Source organism: Manis javanica, chromosome 14 (assembly GCF_040802235.1).
Source record: "Manis javanica isolate MJ-LG chromosome 14, MJ_LKY, whole genome shotgun sequence".
NCBI classification, from domain to species: domain Eukaryota; kingdom Metazoa; phylum Chordata; class Mammalia; order Pholidota; family Manidae; genus Manis; species Manis javanica.
Window position 1 is genome coordinate 14,241,373 of NC_133169.1, and position 17,823 is coordinate 14,259,195.

Consider the following 17,823-nt stretch of genomic DNA (forward strand, 5'->3'; position numbering starts at 1 on the left):
GATGCTGGTTATAGTATTTACCCTACATACACATTCTGTTCCATTTTTTACTTCGCAAATATTTACTAAGCCCTGTGTATGTGCCAAGTCCTATGCTAGATGCTGTGTATACAAAGTGCACTTAAGTAAGATCCCAACCTCTAGACATTTACAACAAAGTCAGTTCCGGTCTTGAACCCTCCACACCCACCCCAATAAAACCAAACAATAAACAAAGTCAGGTCCGCTATTATGTTCTGTCCTAGCACTTTGTACTTATTTCCTAGCACTCGCACAATTTCACCTAAATACTCAAGTAATTGCCTGCTACCTGTTTCAGCCACGAGAATTTCAGCTCCACGGGGACAAGTATTTCATGTCTTTTATTCCCTGCCTTATACTCATTGTCTTGCGTGGCTGGTATAGAAAAGAAAAGCAACAAATATTTGCTGGAAGGATGAATGAATGAATGAAAAATCAAAAGGAGGCCGAAAACATGAGTATAATACAGTATTAACAGGAACTATATAAGGGGGCCTAGCCCTAAGGGAATTTACAGGATCGCTGAAAGCTGGTCTTGACAGGGCTGACTTGCGGAAGAGGAATGAATCCTTCCAAACTCCGATCTTTGCAGGACACCGTCCCCCCACCTGGCCTGCAGCTGGTGTAACAGGAATCATTCTCTGAAATAGCAGGATCCTGCCAACAGCAGGACGTCAATAAGATTGGTTATAGGACCCGAAGGCCGGCGCGGATCACGTCCAATTAGATCATACCTGGCTAAGAACCAGCACGAATGCAAGGGTTCATTACAGGTGTAGGCGCAGAACTGGGCTAAACTCCGCCCTGAGCGTCCACGTCCAAGCTGCACCCGAGGTTAGCGGCTGCTCACAGGGCACGTACCTCTCCCGCCCGGCGCTGGCCGTCCTGCGCAGGCGCCTTGCTCCCCGGCGGGGGACCGATGCGTGACCGCTTCCGGCTTGGTTTCCCCGCCCCTGCGTGGCTCTGGCTCGTAGTCTTGGCTGTGCCAGGAGTGGTGGGGCCGACGGCAGTGGAGAAGTGAGGGCCCGGGCGGGGCTCCCGGGAGCCATGGCCTGCTCTATTGTCCAGTTCTGCTCCTTCCAGGACCTCCAGGCCGCCCGGGACTTCCTCTTCCCGGGCCTGCGGGAGGGGAGCCCCAGCGGCGCCGTGCGCGGGGACCCCGGTAAGTGCCCCCCGCCTCGCCGCTGCCCTTCCCGGCCCCGCCCGCGGCCTCTGACAGGGCTTGGGGTCCCCTCTCCTCTCCGCAGCTGATGCCCTCTGGGTTCCCAGCTCCCCCGCAACCTCCCTCCGGGTGCCCCCTCCGGATGACCGCCCGCCCTGCCCCTCCTCGAGCCCGGGGTGCCCAGGCTGGTCGGGGTAGGCTTCCTCCCGCCCGGCTTTCCCCGAGCCCCTCCGCCCTTGGGTCAGAAGCCGCGTCTGGCGTCCTCTCCCCTCTGCCTGTCCCGCCTCCTCACCCGCACCCCAGCTTCCTCTCTGCGCGTCTCTTCTCCATCTCCCCCACCTCCCACCCGGGAGTCCATTGCTCCGACCGCCTGCCCGGTGATCGCATCCTCTTCCCCGTCCTTGCCAGCTGTCAGCTCTTCGCCCTGATACTGCCTCAACCTCCATCCCTTCCATCCCTGGGACTGTGGCCGCCTGCTACCTCCCCTTCCGAAAGTGTTTATCTTCGCCCACATTCTCCCTTCTCTCTTTCGCCTAAAACATGTAGAGAATAAATGACGGGTTGACAAGTGAGTGACTCCTAAGGTGATGACTAAGCTTCTCCTAATTAAGGAGAACCTGTCAGGAAGTGAGGGAGGATCCACATCAGGAACTAAAAGTACAGTACCATGGCTGTGAAAAGTGAGTTTGCTCTATTGGGATGAGAAGCCTTCCACCTTCGATTCTCATCAAACACTGTGAATTTAAGCCCTTGGCCAGGTAGTCTAAATTCCCAGGTCTGGTGTATTAGATACTGCATAGTTCCTCAGCATCTCCTACGTGTCCTCCTGTTCAAACTGGTTGTGTTTTGTGGTTTTTGATTTCTACCTGTTTCCAATTTGAAGCCCATTTGGCTTTGTAGCACAGTGGTGTCACTTTGTGCTGTACTGGAATGGTGATCAAGGGCCCACTAAATAAGCTCACCCCCTTTCTAGTATCTAGGAGATAACAAATCAAAACTATATGCTGAGTATTTACACTATGCTGATCTGTAGTGCTGCAAATCAAAAAAGGTTGGTGGTCTCTGCCCTCTAGGAGCTTACAGTTTAATGGAACAAGTAAATTAGCAGTTGCCATAGGGTGTGACTGAAAGAGATGTATCTAACTGGCACTAGGGGACACTTCCTTGAAGTAGGGATGCTTAAACCTGCCTTTAAAATAGTAGTAGAATAAGGGAGAGGTTCTAGCATGTGCAGAAGGGAGGCATGACAGAGAGCTAAGAAAAGCTGAATGGCTTCTGAGGAGGGTGTGAGGGAACAAGTAAGGGAAATGAGGCTGTAAAATAAAGGTAATAAGAAGCTCAGTCATGAGAAGCCTGGTAAAAATAGTGGGATGCCTCTGAAAGACTTGAAGCAGAGAAATTCCATGGTCAGATTTGTACTTAATGTACTCAGTGGTTTTTGAATACTGTTAGGTGCTTTGGTAACAGTGTGGAGGCGAGAGGAAGCAGGGAAATAGGTTGGGACGCTATTCCAATAATTCGTGCAGCAAGTCACATGAGCTTGAACTTAGCCTCAGCAGGACTTGAGAGAATGGGCAAGATGAGAATATTAAACAGGTAGAATTTGCAGGAACTGGGGAAGATCTGGTGAGTGAGAGGAATTGAGATGCTGTCCCGTCCAGCGGGACTTAGTTATTTGTGGGGACGAGGGGGATCCGACCTGAAAGAAAATGGGGGCGAGAGAAGAGCGAAGGCAAGACAGTATTCTGATCAAGCCTTCAAATTTTATTGTAAGACGGGGGTAGATATACACCAGTGTTCAGGGGCAGAGTGGGCCATAGGATACTTGTAGGCAGGGGATTGGCTGCATAGCAGGGGTGGCGCAGCGAGTTACATTCTGATTGGTATATGATAATGGGGAAAGAGGGGGAGAAGAGTATCTCTTGGCGCGCGCGGGCTTCTTTGTTGGCGCGCGCGGGCTCGTAGCTAATCTCCAAGAAGTGAAGCAGGAACCTCATGAGCTGTGGCCATCTTGTTGTCTTTGTGTGGCTCTCAACATCTCCTCTCTTTCTATTTATTTTAGAAAGGTGGGCCTTAATCGAGTGAGGGAATAGAGGCCTGGCTCCTCCAGCAGGGTAACATCCTGCAAATGCTCTCGGTATCTTTTAGGGAGGAGAGGCAGAGCTGAAAGCCAAATTGACCTTAATATATCAAGGCCTTATGTACATATGGATACCAACCTCTATGCAAGCCAGGCGTATTCTCAGGGAGGACCAGAGAGGTTCTAGGAAGAACCCTCCCTTGCGGTACTTTGTCTCGCACTCATCTCGATGCCCATACCCTCATAGTTAGGGGCATGTCTGGCTCTGGCTGACCAGCATATAGGCCACATTAAGTACGGTGCCAGAATCGATGGTACCATGGTTGAGGCGCCTGTAAAGTTGAAAACCGGAGACCGGGAGCATTGGTTGGCTCGGTGTAAGACTCTTCATCACAGGCTGTAAGTCTGTGATAATGAACAGCAACCGCTGGCTTGACGAGCTGGTCAACTTGCTCTCGAATAAAAACTGTCAGTTTTCTTAAGGCCCAAGGGCCAAGAGACACTAAAAGGAAGAATCCTGCCAAGGGTCCAAGGATGGTGGGGATCAGAGTAGTTAACCAAGGGGTGGCAGAGGTCCAGTTTTTATACCAGGCCTCATCCTTTTCTCTTTGTTTTTGCCTGGCTTCTAGGTTTTTCTTAACTTTATCAATGCTATCCTGCACTAACCCTGTTTTGTCTTTATAGAAGCAACATTCTTCTTTAAGAGCAGCGCAGAGACCTCCTTCTTTCAGGAAAAGGAGGTCTAACCCTCGGCGATTTTGGAGCACTACCTCAGAGAGAGAGACAACAGATTCTTTCAGGCTGTCTAAACCCTCTTGCAGATTTTGTATGTCTTTATCAATAGCCTGACTAAGAGCATAATATTGTTGTTTAGAAGTAATTATGGAGGCAATGCCTGTTCCAGCCCCAGCTGCTCCTAATCCTAATAATACAGATAAGGTAATGGCGGTTACTGGCTCACGCTTAGTGCGAGTAGAGCCCGAGTAATATGGAAGGAGGTCTTCGGTGGGATGTATGGAAATCTTGGGCATGAGCATGACTAAAACACAATATTCATTGTTAGATATTAATAAGCGCGGGTTAACGGAGGGCGTTATGCCAAAGGAGCAAGCAAAATAAGTACCGTTGGGCGCGACAAGGAATTCATAGGACAGCGGGGGTGAGAAGGAGCTGTTACAAATGGGTACTAGCTGAGGGGGTAGACGCAAGAGGGGGCTATGTATACAGAGGCCTATTCCCGAAAGCTGCGTCAATGTGAGACCCGGAGAGGTTTCTGAAAAACGGGAGGGGTCTGACCAGCGAGTCTTGCTGGAGTCATTGGTAAGTATGAGGTCTGCTGAGGTGTTTACTAAAACTGCTATCCCTTCGTAAAACGGGGGAACGGGGGAGAAACATAACCAGCACTCGCTATATCCAGTGGAGTTAAGGGATTTTGCAGTCACATTAGCCAGGCCTTTAAGGATTTCGCCTGTGGAGGGTAAAACCGGGGGGAGCAAGGCCTGGAAAACAGTACTAGTAGACAGGGGAGAAGGGTTAGAAGGTCTTGGGTCTCTTGCCTTAGGGGCAATAGGGCCAAGGACAACGTGCTTGTTGGCGTTTGGAATGGATCGAATTAATTTGATTTTAAAAGTGAGCCCAGGGTCCTTTCCTGAAACATAAAGCCTTAGCCCCCATTCATGTCCCCTGAGCCATCCATCAATAGGGGCCCTTTTTCCCTTGTCAGTAAAGGTAATGGAGAGCGGTGTACATCGCCCCCTTGTGGATTGGGTGCTTTGACATTCTGGGGTAACAGTTGAGTTAGGCTTGGGATTCCAAGCCCTACTTACAGTTATATAATCCCAGGTGGAGCTAGGCTTCCAACTAGCATCTCCCGTAGTCTCACACCCCCAGGAGTCACAGAAATAGGAGTCTCTATATCCACATTTATAGTTAAGGGCTCGATCTCTATGAGCTCCCGGGCAGACATAAAATTCTGTTTCTCTGAGGTAGGTTCTCCTAGGGGTGTTGTTACACCCAGGAGAAGTGGTAGATTGTCCCTCAGGGTAGGTCTCAGGGGAGGTGGAAAAAGGAAAGTAAATGTCTGGGGTCCCCCAGGCTGCTGAAGCTCCAGCGGCCAAGTCACAGAGATCAGGGGCAAGAACAGGCCATGGGGGGGTACTTGCTAAGGTGGAAGAACTGAAAACGACGTCTCCTGCTTCATTGGTGACTGTCCAGGTGAAGTTGGAAATCTGATGGGTCCAAACGGGGCGAAAGGTCATGACGAGGGTCAATAGTGTACATATCTTCATTTTTGCCTCCTGAAAATAAACAGAAAGGGAAGGCTTCTCAGGGGTTAATATGCCCTGGACTGGAATTATTATTGTTTTTGCCTCTATTTGTGTCTAGGAGTTTAATGAGCCTATCTGGGAGCCATCGGGCATTTTGTGCCTTAGCATCATATATACAAGCATGTCCTTTCCCCCATATGAGCACAGGGTCAGGCCCGTGCCATGTGTTGGTCATCGGATCTCTCCACATAGCCTGTGCATAATTGTCTGCCGTGGAGGGATGCCAAAGGCGATCAGCAGCGGTTTTACCCGCGGAGTCATAAGTAAGGAAATTGAGAACAAACAGTGCATGATTTAGGAGTGTCTTTGCATTACCTGTTCTCGGATAGAGTACTTCTCCCCCCGACTGAAGTTTGAATAACATGTTTTTAAGGGTTAAGTGGGCTCTTTCAACAATGCCTTGGCCTTGGGGATTATAGGGAATTCCTGTTACGTGCTTAATATTTAACTGCGCACAGAACTGTTTAAAGCTAGAGCTGGCGTATCCAGGCCCATTGTCAGTTTTTAAGATTTTAGGTGGTGGTAGATATGCCAAGCATGAGAGAACATGGGTAATAACATTTTTAGTTGCCTCTCCCGTTTGCAAGGATGCACATAGGAAACTACTACATGTGTCAATAGACACATGGATATATTTTAATTTACCAAAGGGAGGGTAATGAGTGACATCCATTTGCCATATCTCTCCTGGAACTAACCCCCGGGGGTTGATTCCGTTATGAGGCTCTGGGAGGAGAGTTAGACATCCTTGACATTGTCGAACTATTTGGCGGGCCTGTTCTCGGGTGATTGAAAATTTGAGTCTAAGAGTGTGAGCATTGAGATGATGTAGTTCATGAGCCCGTTGGGCTGCAGCTAAGGGTGAGTCTGGCGTGACAGAGGCTACTAATTGAGTCGCCAGATCAACCCTGTCATTGCCTTTGGCAAGCGGCCCTGGAAGGCCAGTGTGAGCGCGTATGTGCCCAATGAAAAAAGGGGCATCGCGGCTTAAAATTAACTTTTGCAATTTTGCGAATAGGGGGGAAGCATTTGTAGAGGGACGTATGTAAGGCACTGTCTCTAATAGGGGAACAGAGGTTGCTACATAGGCACTATCAGTGTAAAGGTTAAAGGGGGCATCTATTAAAAGCTCAAAAACTTTGATTATTGCAGTTAGTTCAACAAGTTGTGCAGAAGAGAGGTCTGTCTGTATTCGAGTAACTTGCCCATTAATACTGAAAGCGGCTATACCGGAGGAGGACCCATCAGAGAACACCATTACAGCCCCAGCAATTGGCGTGATTTTAGTCCTTTTGGGAAAGACAACCGGGGTCTTTTGAAGGAACTGGACTAATCTGTCTGCAGGGTAATGATTGTCTATTGTCCCCTGGAAGGAGGTGCAACTAATTGCCCAATCATCATCATGTTGAATAAGCCATTGTAATTGAGATGTATTGTATGGGAGGGTTATAACTTCAGGGTCTCTCCCAAACAACTTGAGAGCTGCCTCTCGGCCTAAACGTAAGAGGGCAGCAACTAATTGAGGATAGGTAGCTAAGACTCTAGGGAGGGAGGCTGGCAAATGAACCCAAAATAGTGGATGGTTCTGCCAAAGGACTCCTGTAGGGGAGAAGGGGGTAGGGAAAATGAGCAGCCACAAACTTAGATGTGGAGAGAAGTAGCTAATGGTCTGTTCAGAAATAGCCCGCTCTACAATGGTTAGTGCCCTTTGTGCTTCTGATGAAAGCGAGCGGGGGGAGGAAGGATCAGGGTCTCCACGTAGGACATCAAACAAAGGCTTTAACTCTCCGGTGGTCAGCTTTAAATAAGGCCTGAGCCAGTTGATGTCTCCTAGCAGACGCTGAAAATCATTAAGAGTGTTTAAGGAGCTTCTCTTTAACTGAATTTTTTGAGTGAGGATTTTATTAGAAAATAATTCAAAGCCTAAAAATAGTTGGGGGGGGTGGACCTGGACCTTTTCTGGGGAAATTTGTAGTCCTCGATCTCGGAGGGCAGTGACTAGCTGTTGACTGGCCGCATAGAGCTGTTGCTGGTCAGGACCGGCAAGAAGAATATCGTCCATATAATGGATAATATACAAAGTGGGGAAGAGCAACCTAAAGGGGTCTATAGTCTGGGCTACAAACTTTTGGCAAAGAGTAGGGCTGTTGGCCATTCCTTGTGGGAGAACTCTCCACTGAAACCGGGGAGAAGGCCCTACACAATTGGTAATGGGTATACTAAAGGCAAAACGTTTGCAATCATCAGGATGCAAAGGTATGGAAAAAAAGCAATCTTTTAGATCAATTACTAATTTGACATACCCTTTAGGAATGGCTATTGGAGAGGGAATTCCCGGTTGTAATGCACCCATAGGGACCATGGTCTTATTAACCGCCCTGAGGTCTTGTAGGAGCCTCCACTTGCCTGATTTCTTTTGGATCACAAAGATTGGGGTGTTCCAAGGGGATGTAGAAGGTTCAATATGTCCAGCAGCCAGCTGTTCCTGCACTAACTCTATGGCTGCATTTAATTTTGTAGTGGTAAGGGGCCATTGATCGATCCAGACAGGAACATCACTTTTCCAAGTAATCTTGTCTGCCTGGAGTGCAGGAGGAGCAACGGCCCTTACGAAAAATGTTTTTCAAACCCTAAACCTGAGCGGTCTATCTTAGGCGTGGCCAGTATCGGGTTGGGATCTCCCTGTTTTAGTTTGCCCAACCCCTGACCAGGGAGGTAACCCTGTGAAAGCATCTGCTGTGTTACAACTTCATTAGGGCTACACATGATGACTTTCATTTGAGAAAGGATATCTCTTCCCCAAAGATTTACTGGCAACCCAGGAACTACGAAGGGTTGAATGAATCCGGTATTTCCTTCTTCATCTTCCCAGTTTAGTAACTGTGAGCTCTGTAAGGTGTTTCTTGACTGCCCAATTCCTTGTAGATGGGTCAAGGAAGCGTGTAAGGGCCAGCTGGAGGGCCATGAAGCCTGAGATATGACCGTAGAGTCGGCCCCCGAATCTAAAATTCCTTCAAATACTTTTCCTTGGATCTTAAGCTTAAGAGTGGGGCGTTCTTTAGTAATAGCTTGGATCCAATATAAGTCTGAAGAACCTGGGGTAGAGGAGCCTCGCTTCTTATGAATAGCAGGGTGAGATGTACTTAAAGGGAGGGGGAGTGCCTGCGCAAGGCGCTGACCTTTCATAATGCTGACAGGGCACCGGGGAGCACTAGCAAGAATTTTTATTTCTCCAGTATAGTCATTGTCAACTAAGGAAGGGTGGACAATAAGGCCGTTTATTGTGGTGGAAGCTCGCCCTAAAATTAGAAAATAAGTATCTTTGGGAGGTGGGCCATAAATTCCTGTGGAAATAATTGTAACTCCCTCTTCAGGCGTTAATATTGTTGAGGAGGAGGCACAGAGGTCAAGTCCTGCACTCCCGGGTGTGGCCCGATAGAGGGCGGGAGTGCTACAGCTAGGCTGTTCCCCGAGGCCGGCTGAAATGGAATTGGCTGGGGGGCCCGGGGCTGGCCCCTCAGCCCGTTTCCCTGAAAAGGGGGGGTGAAAGGATTTGTGGTACTATAAAAAGGATTTGTTGGATTGTTACGGCACTCTTTGGCCCAGTGCCGCCCCTTATGGCAGCGAGGGCAAATACCGGGGACTGACCCAACTCTAGGAGGAGGAGCTGAGGTAGGGCATTGGCGAGCGAAATGGCCTGGCTGTCCACATTTAAAGCAGTTACGCATAGGCGGTGCGCCCCTGGGGAAGGAAGGAGGATAAGAAGCCGGGGGAGTCTGAACAGCGGCACCTACAGCTAAAAGGGCTTGGACTTTGGATGTAAAAGGATCGACATCTCTACACATTCTCAGCATTTCATCAAGAGTTTTGTCTCGAGTCTTACTGCGGAGGACGGCTCGACATGCCGAATTGGCGTTTTCATAGGCTAGCTGTTTTACAATCTTATCATTGGCAGCCGCGGAACCAAGGGTCCTTTCGGCGGCCTCTAACAGTCTGCTAACAAATTCGCTATAGTCTTCTTGCGAGCTTTGAGTGATCTTAGTTAGAGGAGTGTTAGCAGTCCCGGAAGCAGGGAGTGATATCCAAGCGCCCAAAGCGGCATCTTTCACTTGAGATAAAAGACCAAGGGGAAGGCGCTGCTGCCTGGTTTCAGAGATATATCTGCCCTGTCCCGTAAGCTTATCAAACGTCCAGGACGCTGTTGGGGAATGAGGGTCTTTTACATTGGCAGCAGCGATGGTCTGACAGCGGTCAGCAAAATCTGCCTTCCAAGTTAGAAACTGACCACGGGTAAGCACAGCCTGGACTATACGCAGCCATTCACCTGGGAGTAAATGTCCTCCTCGAGACAGCGAATCAAGAACAGAAAGGGTAAAAGGGGCATTGGGGCCATAAGCTTTAACGGCCGCGTTCAGCTCTTTTAAGCTTTTGAAATGGATTTTGTGAAATTCTCTAGGGCCATCGGCAGGCTCGGCCGGCTCTGGCTCAGCCTGCTCTTCCCCCTCACTTTCTAACTCCTGAGCAGCAGGGGCGTCTTCACCATCGCTTTCAAGATCGCCCTCTTCCGGACTACGTGTTGTGGAGGTGGGGCCAGAGCGGGCGGAGGCCCGGGTAAGAACAGGAAAGAGCAGTTTTTTGGGTTTTGTGGCTGTAAGCGGTTTCTTAGAGAGGCTCCTTTGCGAAGGTAATGAGGGACGAACTGGTTGGGAGACAACCAATTTTTGGAGATGGCAAGTTATTCTTTGTTCTACTATCTGTGCTATTAGGTCTTCAGTGCTGGTAGGGGGGCTAACAGGACCGGGAGCCGGAGGGGGTAGCGGAGGGGCCGACGGGGGCAAAAAGGCCGGGGCGCAAACATTGGGAGGCCGAATAGGGGGAGTGTAGGAAGGGGGGTTAAGCGACGGGGCGGCAAGGGGCCAATCTGGGTTGTGATACTTGGCCGCCTCGTCTTCTAGTTCGGCCGCGTCTCCCGGATCTAAAGGTTCGCTATTTTGGCTCTTAGTCACGACCGGAAAAACCTTTTGTGTATCGACAAAGTCCGAATCTCGAGGGAGAGGCGGATAAATGCAACATTTGGGAGGGGTATCATGGAGGGCACCGAGCAAAGATGGTGTTAGGCTAGGGGAGGGGGATTTAGCTGATTTTGGAGCAGGGGGATCACTCGAAAGAGACGATTTTGAGGCCGCCCGAGATAGGGGGCGGAGGCAATATTCTGCCACTGACAAGAGTTGACGTTTATCAGGGTCAGTATTTTCAACAATATCTCTGATAAGACTCCAATAGGAAAATACTGAAACAGGAACAGAGTCAGGGCCGTTTTTGATAAGATAATCATTTAAATCTCTACCTACTTTCTGCCATTTTTTAGGATGAATTTCGGGGCCATTAACAATAAACCACGGACAGACTTCATCAACAAAAATAAAAAACTTTACCAAGTCTTTCTTTTTAACTCGAACTCCTCTCTCCCTAAGCGAACTTTTTAGATCTCTTATGAAGACCGCTTCTTTACTTAATCTAGTTCCCATTTTCTTATAAGGCGGCCGGTACTCACCAGGGACGACGACCTCCGTGAGCGGCGAAAGGCGTCTCCTATTGTTTCATCAAGAAGGGGTCTGGCCAGACGATATCTTACTCGGGGGTCCGCCTGCGAAGGATCCGCGCCTCTGGCCCCACGTTGGGCGCCACTTGTCCCGTCCAGCGGGACTTAGTTATTTGTGGGGACGAGGGGGATCCGACCTGAAAGAAAATGGGGGCGAGAGAAGAGCGAAGGCAAGACAGTATTCTGATCAAGCCTTCAAATTTTATTGTAAGACGGGGGTAGATATACACCAGTGTTCAGGGGCAGAGTGGGCCATAGGATACTTGTAGGCAGGGGATTGGCTGCATAGCAGGGGTGGCGCAGCGAGTTACATTCTGATTGGTATATGATAATGGGGAAAGAGGGGGAGAAGAGTATCTCTTGGCGCGCGCGGGCTTCTTTGTTGGCGCGCGCGGGCTCGTAGCTAATCTCCAAGAAGTGAAGCAGGAACCTCATGAGCTGTGGCCATCTTGTTGTCTTTGTGTGGCTCTCAACAAGATGCCTTTAGCTTTTTTTTTTTTTTTAAATCTTGGGTTTGTTTTTTTTTTAATTCAGGTAATTTCATTAGTTTTAAAAATCCCTCCCACATTAAATAAAGAACAAACATCTTTGCTGGGCCCTGCGGCCTCCAGGTATCATGTCCCTCCATTGAGATGCCTTTAGCTCTTGACTTGGACAAGGGTATATAATGAGAGAGAATGAAGGAGATACATTTGGGACCTTTTGCGTTTTGAATGTTTGTGGTGTGTTCAAGGGAGTGGTCCAGTTGAACACTAAATATAAACCTCTAAAACTTAGGATCCTTGGGCCAAATATGTTAATTTGGGAGTTACCAGCAAAAAGTATCAGTTCAGTCTCAAGGATTATGAAATGAACTCGGTGAAATGAAGTGAGTACTGGAGATGTAACTCTAGAGGAGCACTGAAATTTAAGGGTCGAGGAGAGGTTGATGGGAAGAATACTGAAAAAGAAACAAAGAGAGAGTAATGCTGCAGGAGCTGAGGGAAGAGAGACTTTGAAAGGGAGGGGTATCAGCAGTTGTGGATGCAGCAGAGGTCGGCCAAAGGAAGGACAAAAAACTCCCATTGGTTTTGGGAAGGTGGAGGTGACTGGGATCTTAGGACAGTTTCAGTGGAATGGGGGGGCCGGAAAGAGTATTTACAGGATACTGACTATTTCTGGGAAACAGGAAGGGAAGAGTAACATTGGACTGTAGAGACAGGATGTAGAGAAACCTTTTCTCTATCCCTCTGCTACTCTCCTGGTTCAGGGCACCATCTTCTTTCCTCTGGGCAATGGCACCAGTCTTGTTCTAATAGATCTTTCTGCTTCCCTTCTTGGTTTCTTGTAACTAGTTCCAAAAAGCAGGCAGTGAGCTTTTATTTTTCTTTATTTTTTATTTTTTGTTTTGTTTTGTTTTATTTTGGTATCATTAATATACAATTACATGAGCAACATTGTGGTTACTAGATTCCCCCCATTATCAAGTCCCCACCACATACCCCTTTACAGTCACTGTCCATCAGCGTAGTAAGATGCTGTAGAATCACTACTTGTCTTCTCTGTATATACTGCCTTCCCCATGCCCACCCCCCACTACATTATGTGTGCTAATCGTAATGTCCCTTATTCTCTTTCTCCCTCCCTTCCCACCCTCACCCCCAGTCTCTTTCTCTTTGGCAACTGTTAGTCCATTCTTGGGGTCTGTGAGTCTGCTGCTGTTTTGTTCCTTCAGTTTTTTCTTTGTTTCTTATGCTCCACAGTTCAGTGAAATCATTTGGTACTTGTCTTTCTCCACCTGGCTTACTTCACTGAGCATAATACCCTCTAGCTCCATCCATGCTGTTGCAAATGGTAGGATTTGTTTTCTTCTTATGGTTGAATAATACTCAATTGTGTATATGTATCACATCTTCTTTATCCATTCATCTACTGATGGACACTTAGGTTGCTTCCATTTCTTGGCTATTGTAAATAGTGCTGTGATTAACATAGGGGCGCATATGTCTTTTTCAAACTGGGCTCCTCTTAGGGTAAATTCCTAGGAGTGGAATTGCTGGGTCAAATGGTATTTCTATTTTGAGTTTTTTGAGGAACCTCCATACTGCTTTCCACAATGGTTGAACTAGTTTACATTCCCACCAGCAATGTAGGAGGGTTCCCCTTTCTCCTCATCCTCGCCAGCATTTGTTGTCCCTATTCTTTTCTATGCTGGCCATCCTAACTGGCATGAGGTGATACGTCACTGTGGCTTTAATTTGCATTTCCCTGATAATTAGCTATGTGGAGCATCTTTTCATGTGCCTGTTGGCCATCTGAATTTCTTTGGAGAATTGTCTGTTCATATCCTCTGCCCATTTTTTAATAGGGTTATTTGCTTTTTGGGTGTTGAGGCATGTGAGTTCTTTATATATTTTAGATGTTAACACCTTGTCAGGTATGTCATTTACAAATGTATTTTCCCAAGCAGTGAACTTTTAAAGACATAATTTAGATCGTAACTTTCCCCTCTATAGCTTTTGATTATACTTAATATCAAATCAAAAGTTCTTATCAAATCAAAAGACATAAAGACAGACCAGTAGACCCAAGGAACAGAATAGCCCAGAAATAAACACTTGCATATATGGTCACATAATCCTTGACAAGGGTACTACGACCACTCAATAGGGAAAACACAGTCTCTTAAACAAATGGTGTTGGGAAAACTGCATATGCATATACAAAATAACAAAGTTAGACCCTTATCTTATACCATATACAAAAATCAACTCAAAATGAATTAGAGACCTAAATGTAAGCCCTAAAACTGTAAAAGTCTTAGAAGAAAACTGAAGGGGAAAGCTTTATGACATTGGACTTGGCAATGAATTCTTGGATGTGGCAGCAAAAGCAGAGGCAACAAAAGCAAAAATAGCCAGTGGGACTATGTCAAACATTAAAAGTTTTGTGAATTAAAGGATGCAATGAACAGAGTGAAAAAGCACCCTACAGAATGGGAAGTAATATTTGCAGATCATATTACCTGAGGGATTGGTATGGTATCCACAATATATAAAGAATTCATTCAGCTCAATAACAACAATAAATCAAATAAACTTCTTAAAAACTGGGAAAAGGACTTGAATAGACATTTCCCAAAAGTGTTATGTAAATGGCCAATAGCCATATTTAAAGATGTTCAGTATTACTAATCATAAGAGAAATGAGATCAAAACCACAATCAGATATCACCTAACACACATTAGGGTTGCTCCTGTGAGAAAAGCCCAGAAGGTTACAAGTACTGGTGAGGATGTGGAGAAATTGGAAGTGTATATACCATTGTTGGGATTATAAAGTGATGCAACTGCTATGGAAAAGAGTATGTGGAGTTTCCTTAAAATATAAAGAAATAGAATTACCCTGTGATCCAGCAGTCCCACTTCTGGATGTATATCCAAAAAATTGAAAGCAGTGTCTTGAAGAGATATTTGCGCACCTGTGTTCACAGCAGTACTCTTTTCAAAAGCTGTGCAGGGGAAGCAACCCAAATGTCTGTTGACAGATGAATGGGTAAACAAAATGGTACATATGCATACAATATTATTCAGCCATAAAAAATAAATCATATCACATGCAACAAAATGAATGAACCTTGATGGCATTATGCCAGTCACAAAACAACAAATGCTGTATGATTCCATTTATGAGGTATGTGAAGTAGATACATTTATAGAAACGAAGTAGAATGGTGGTTACTAGAAGCTAGGGTGGGGAGAGAGAAAAGGGGACTTGTTTAATGGGTACAGAATTTCACGTTTGCTTGATGAAAACATTCTAGTGATCTTTTTCACTACAGTGTGAATAAATTCAACACTAGTGCATTGTACACTTAAAAATGGTTAAGGTAGTATATATTATGTTTTTTAACATAATAAAAATGTATATCAGTTAGTATGGTAATAAAGAAACAGGTCATAAAAATAAATAAAACAAAGCTGCTTATGGTGGGAAGTGACCTGCTGGAGGTTCCAGTAGCCCCAGGCCTACCTGGCTGTCCTGAGAGTTGAGAGGATCAGTATCTTGACTCACCTATAATCCATTTGCAGTTTACTGGGAATCTTTGCTGTAGGCAGAGAGTAGCTATGAATAGTTTTAAGCAAAAATACAGCATTTCAAGATTTGAGTTGTAGATAGATGGATTTAGTGTCTGTGAAAAGGATAGGTTGAGAGTTCAAAGTTAGCAAGGCAGGTGATCTTCAGGAAATGGTTGTAGAAGCCCACATCAAGGCCATCAGAAGGCAAGACGGGACCAAGGCCTGGTAGCAATGGTGATAGAATTTAAAATCGATAGATTTAGCATTGGCAATCTATGAAAGAGATTTGAGCTGAGAAATCGGCTAGCCAGGCTAAGATTTCAGAGATTTTATTTTTGTCAGCAAAGGGGAAAATGGATGGGAGTGGTGGTTGATAGTGGAAGTAGTGACCAGGTAGGTGGCTATTGCTCTGTTCCCAAAGGGGAGCTAATCCTTTCCTTAGATTGGTATTCTTCGGGTGTTGTTTAATGGTCTACACAGTGACAGTCCTGGAATTCTAAGACAGCAGGTATTTTTTTGAACAATTACTGTGCTAATAGCTTTTGGAACTATTGAGACCCCAAATGAACCTTCCTCATGGAAAAGAATCCTTGAAACTCATAGATGTCTACCATTGCCAATGTCTTCCTTTGAAAAGAAGACCAGAAACAGTCCCTTGAACACAGATCACTTTTCTTTGTATCATGTAAGCCTTGGTATTACATATAAATTCCCCAGAGGAGAGGATCCAAGGTCAAGAGAGAGACAGTTACCTTTTATCACATTGTGTATGTTTTTTTTTTAAGTCTGTAAAATCATGCGTGAAAGCTACCTTCTGGCTACTCATATCCCACCTTTCAGGTGTTAAAACTGTAGTGCTGTGCTGTCCACTGTGGTCACCATTACCGACATGTGGCTGTTTAAATTTAAATTAATGAAATTAAATAAAAATAACAATCCATACTAGCTACATTTCAAATGATCAATGACCACATGTGTCCAGTGGCTATCTTACTGGACATGGCAGATACAGAACACATCCATCATTACAGAAAGCGCTGTTATACTGCCTCAGCAGGGATCCTTCCAGGCTTTCTACTTAGACAGTTCATGTGTGTACACACACACACACACACACAGGTGCTGCTCATGTATTTTATTGATATATTTTAATTTTTACATTAGGATATCACTGTTATGAAATGTATATTCTGGAACTTGTTTTGGTTTAATTACATACTGTCCATATTTTCCAGAGTCTTGAACTACAACAAAATGCTCTGTCTTAATCAAAAAGCTAGGAGTTGGTGCTGTTTAATTATTTTGTCTCACTAATTAAAATGGAGTGGAATAGAATTATCAATATTATAATTTTACATAGAAAAGTTATTTGAAAAAGATGGTTTTGATCTGGGATGTAGTCTGTGCATATAAAGTTCATAAAAAATAAAGTTTTATTGTTCTGTGTTTCTGTGGAAATGAAAAGGTTTAGAATCAACATCTAATTTTTTCATTTCAGAATATTAATTTAAATCCTGCTGCTTTTATGGGGACATATAGGGAAGTGTTTTGGGTAAGAAGGCCATTTTCCAAAGACTATATTCATTCAGCAAATAGTTACTATGTATTTATGATGTTCTTGAAAATATATACATATGTGTATTTTCACATATACAGTGTGCACATTCTCTGCCCTCCAAGGATTAATAGCTAGTTGTATAGGCAAAGTGTACACTTATGATAAATCAGTACAAGTTAACAATGCAACAAATGACCTAAAGTAGTGTATAATCAAGTTCTGAAAGAAAAATATAATCAAATGCTGTGTTTTCACAAGAGGGGAAGAACACTGGTGGATGCAAGAAAACTTATGAAGGATTAATCTGAGTCCTGGAGGAGAAATTGGATTTGGAGGGGTAGAGACCAAAGGGAATGCATTTTAATTAACTAATAAAGGATAGGCAGAGGCCGAGGGTGAGAGTGAGGAGTGAGGATATTGCATTTGGAGATGGATCATCTTAACAGCCGTTAAAGGTGTCTGCCTGGCAAGCACTGTCCCTAGTGCTTAGCATATATTAACTCCAACAACAGTGTGAGGCAGCAGCTCACAGTTATTACCTCCACTTTACTAAAGCAGAAGCTGAGGCACACTGAAGGTTTAGATCCGTTACCTAAAGTCATACTACTCTTCAGGGGTAAAACTGGGTATACAACCCAGACATTTTGACACCAGATTCCTAATAGTTGTCTTAGATCTGTGCTCAGACTATAACCACCAGCCACATGTGCTGTTGATCACTTGAAATGTGGCTTTGCAAACTGAGATATGCTCTAAGTAAAATAGACTCAGATTTTGAAGACTTAGTGTGAAGAAAAACAATGAAAAAATTCTTACAAATAACATTGATGACATATTGAAATGACAATATTTTGGCTCTATTTTGTTAAATGTTATTCCAATTAATTTCACCTATTTCTGCTTTTTAAATATGGGTACTGGCAAATTAAAATTTAAAGTTCTAGTAAATAATGCATGTGTGGCTTGCATTATATGTTTATTGGTGGTGCTGCTAAAGACTGCCCACCAGTGAGTG

The 17,823-nt window shown here is 45.3% G+C and overlaps 1 protein-coding gene and 1 long non-coding RNA gene across 6 annotated transcripts in view; one reads left to right on the forward strand and one right to left on the reverse strand.

Annotated features, from left to right (window-relative positions):
* Positions 1 to 466: 466 nt before the first annotated feature.
* LOC140845955 (uncharacterized) lies at positions 467 to 894 on the reverse strand. Its single transcript, XR_012124871.1, has 2 exons — positions 756 to 894; positions 467 to 678 (listed from the first exon to the last, which is right to left on the reverse strand). It is a non-coding gene; the product is annotated as an uncharacterized lncRNA (long non-coding RNA).
* A 129-nt stretch (positions 895 to 1,023) lies between these two features.
* RAB3GAP2 (RAB3 GTPase activating non-catalytic protein subunit 2) overlaps positions 1,024 to 17,823 on the forward strand; it is a 99,165-nt gene continuing 82,365 nt past the window's right edge. For 4 of the 5 annotated variants that reach the window (XM_037014471.2, XM_037014473.2, XM_037014474.2 and 1 more), the window contains exon 1: positions 1,024 to 1,183. In XM_037014471.2, coding sequence (XP_036870366.2) covers positions 1,069 to 1,183 — 115 coding nt within the window. In that variant the 5' untranslated portion in view covers positions 1,024 to 1,068. The remainder of the gene's footprint in view (positions 1,184 to 17,823) is intronic. The other variant, XM_073221289.1, reaches the window with a different exon arrangement.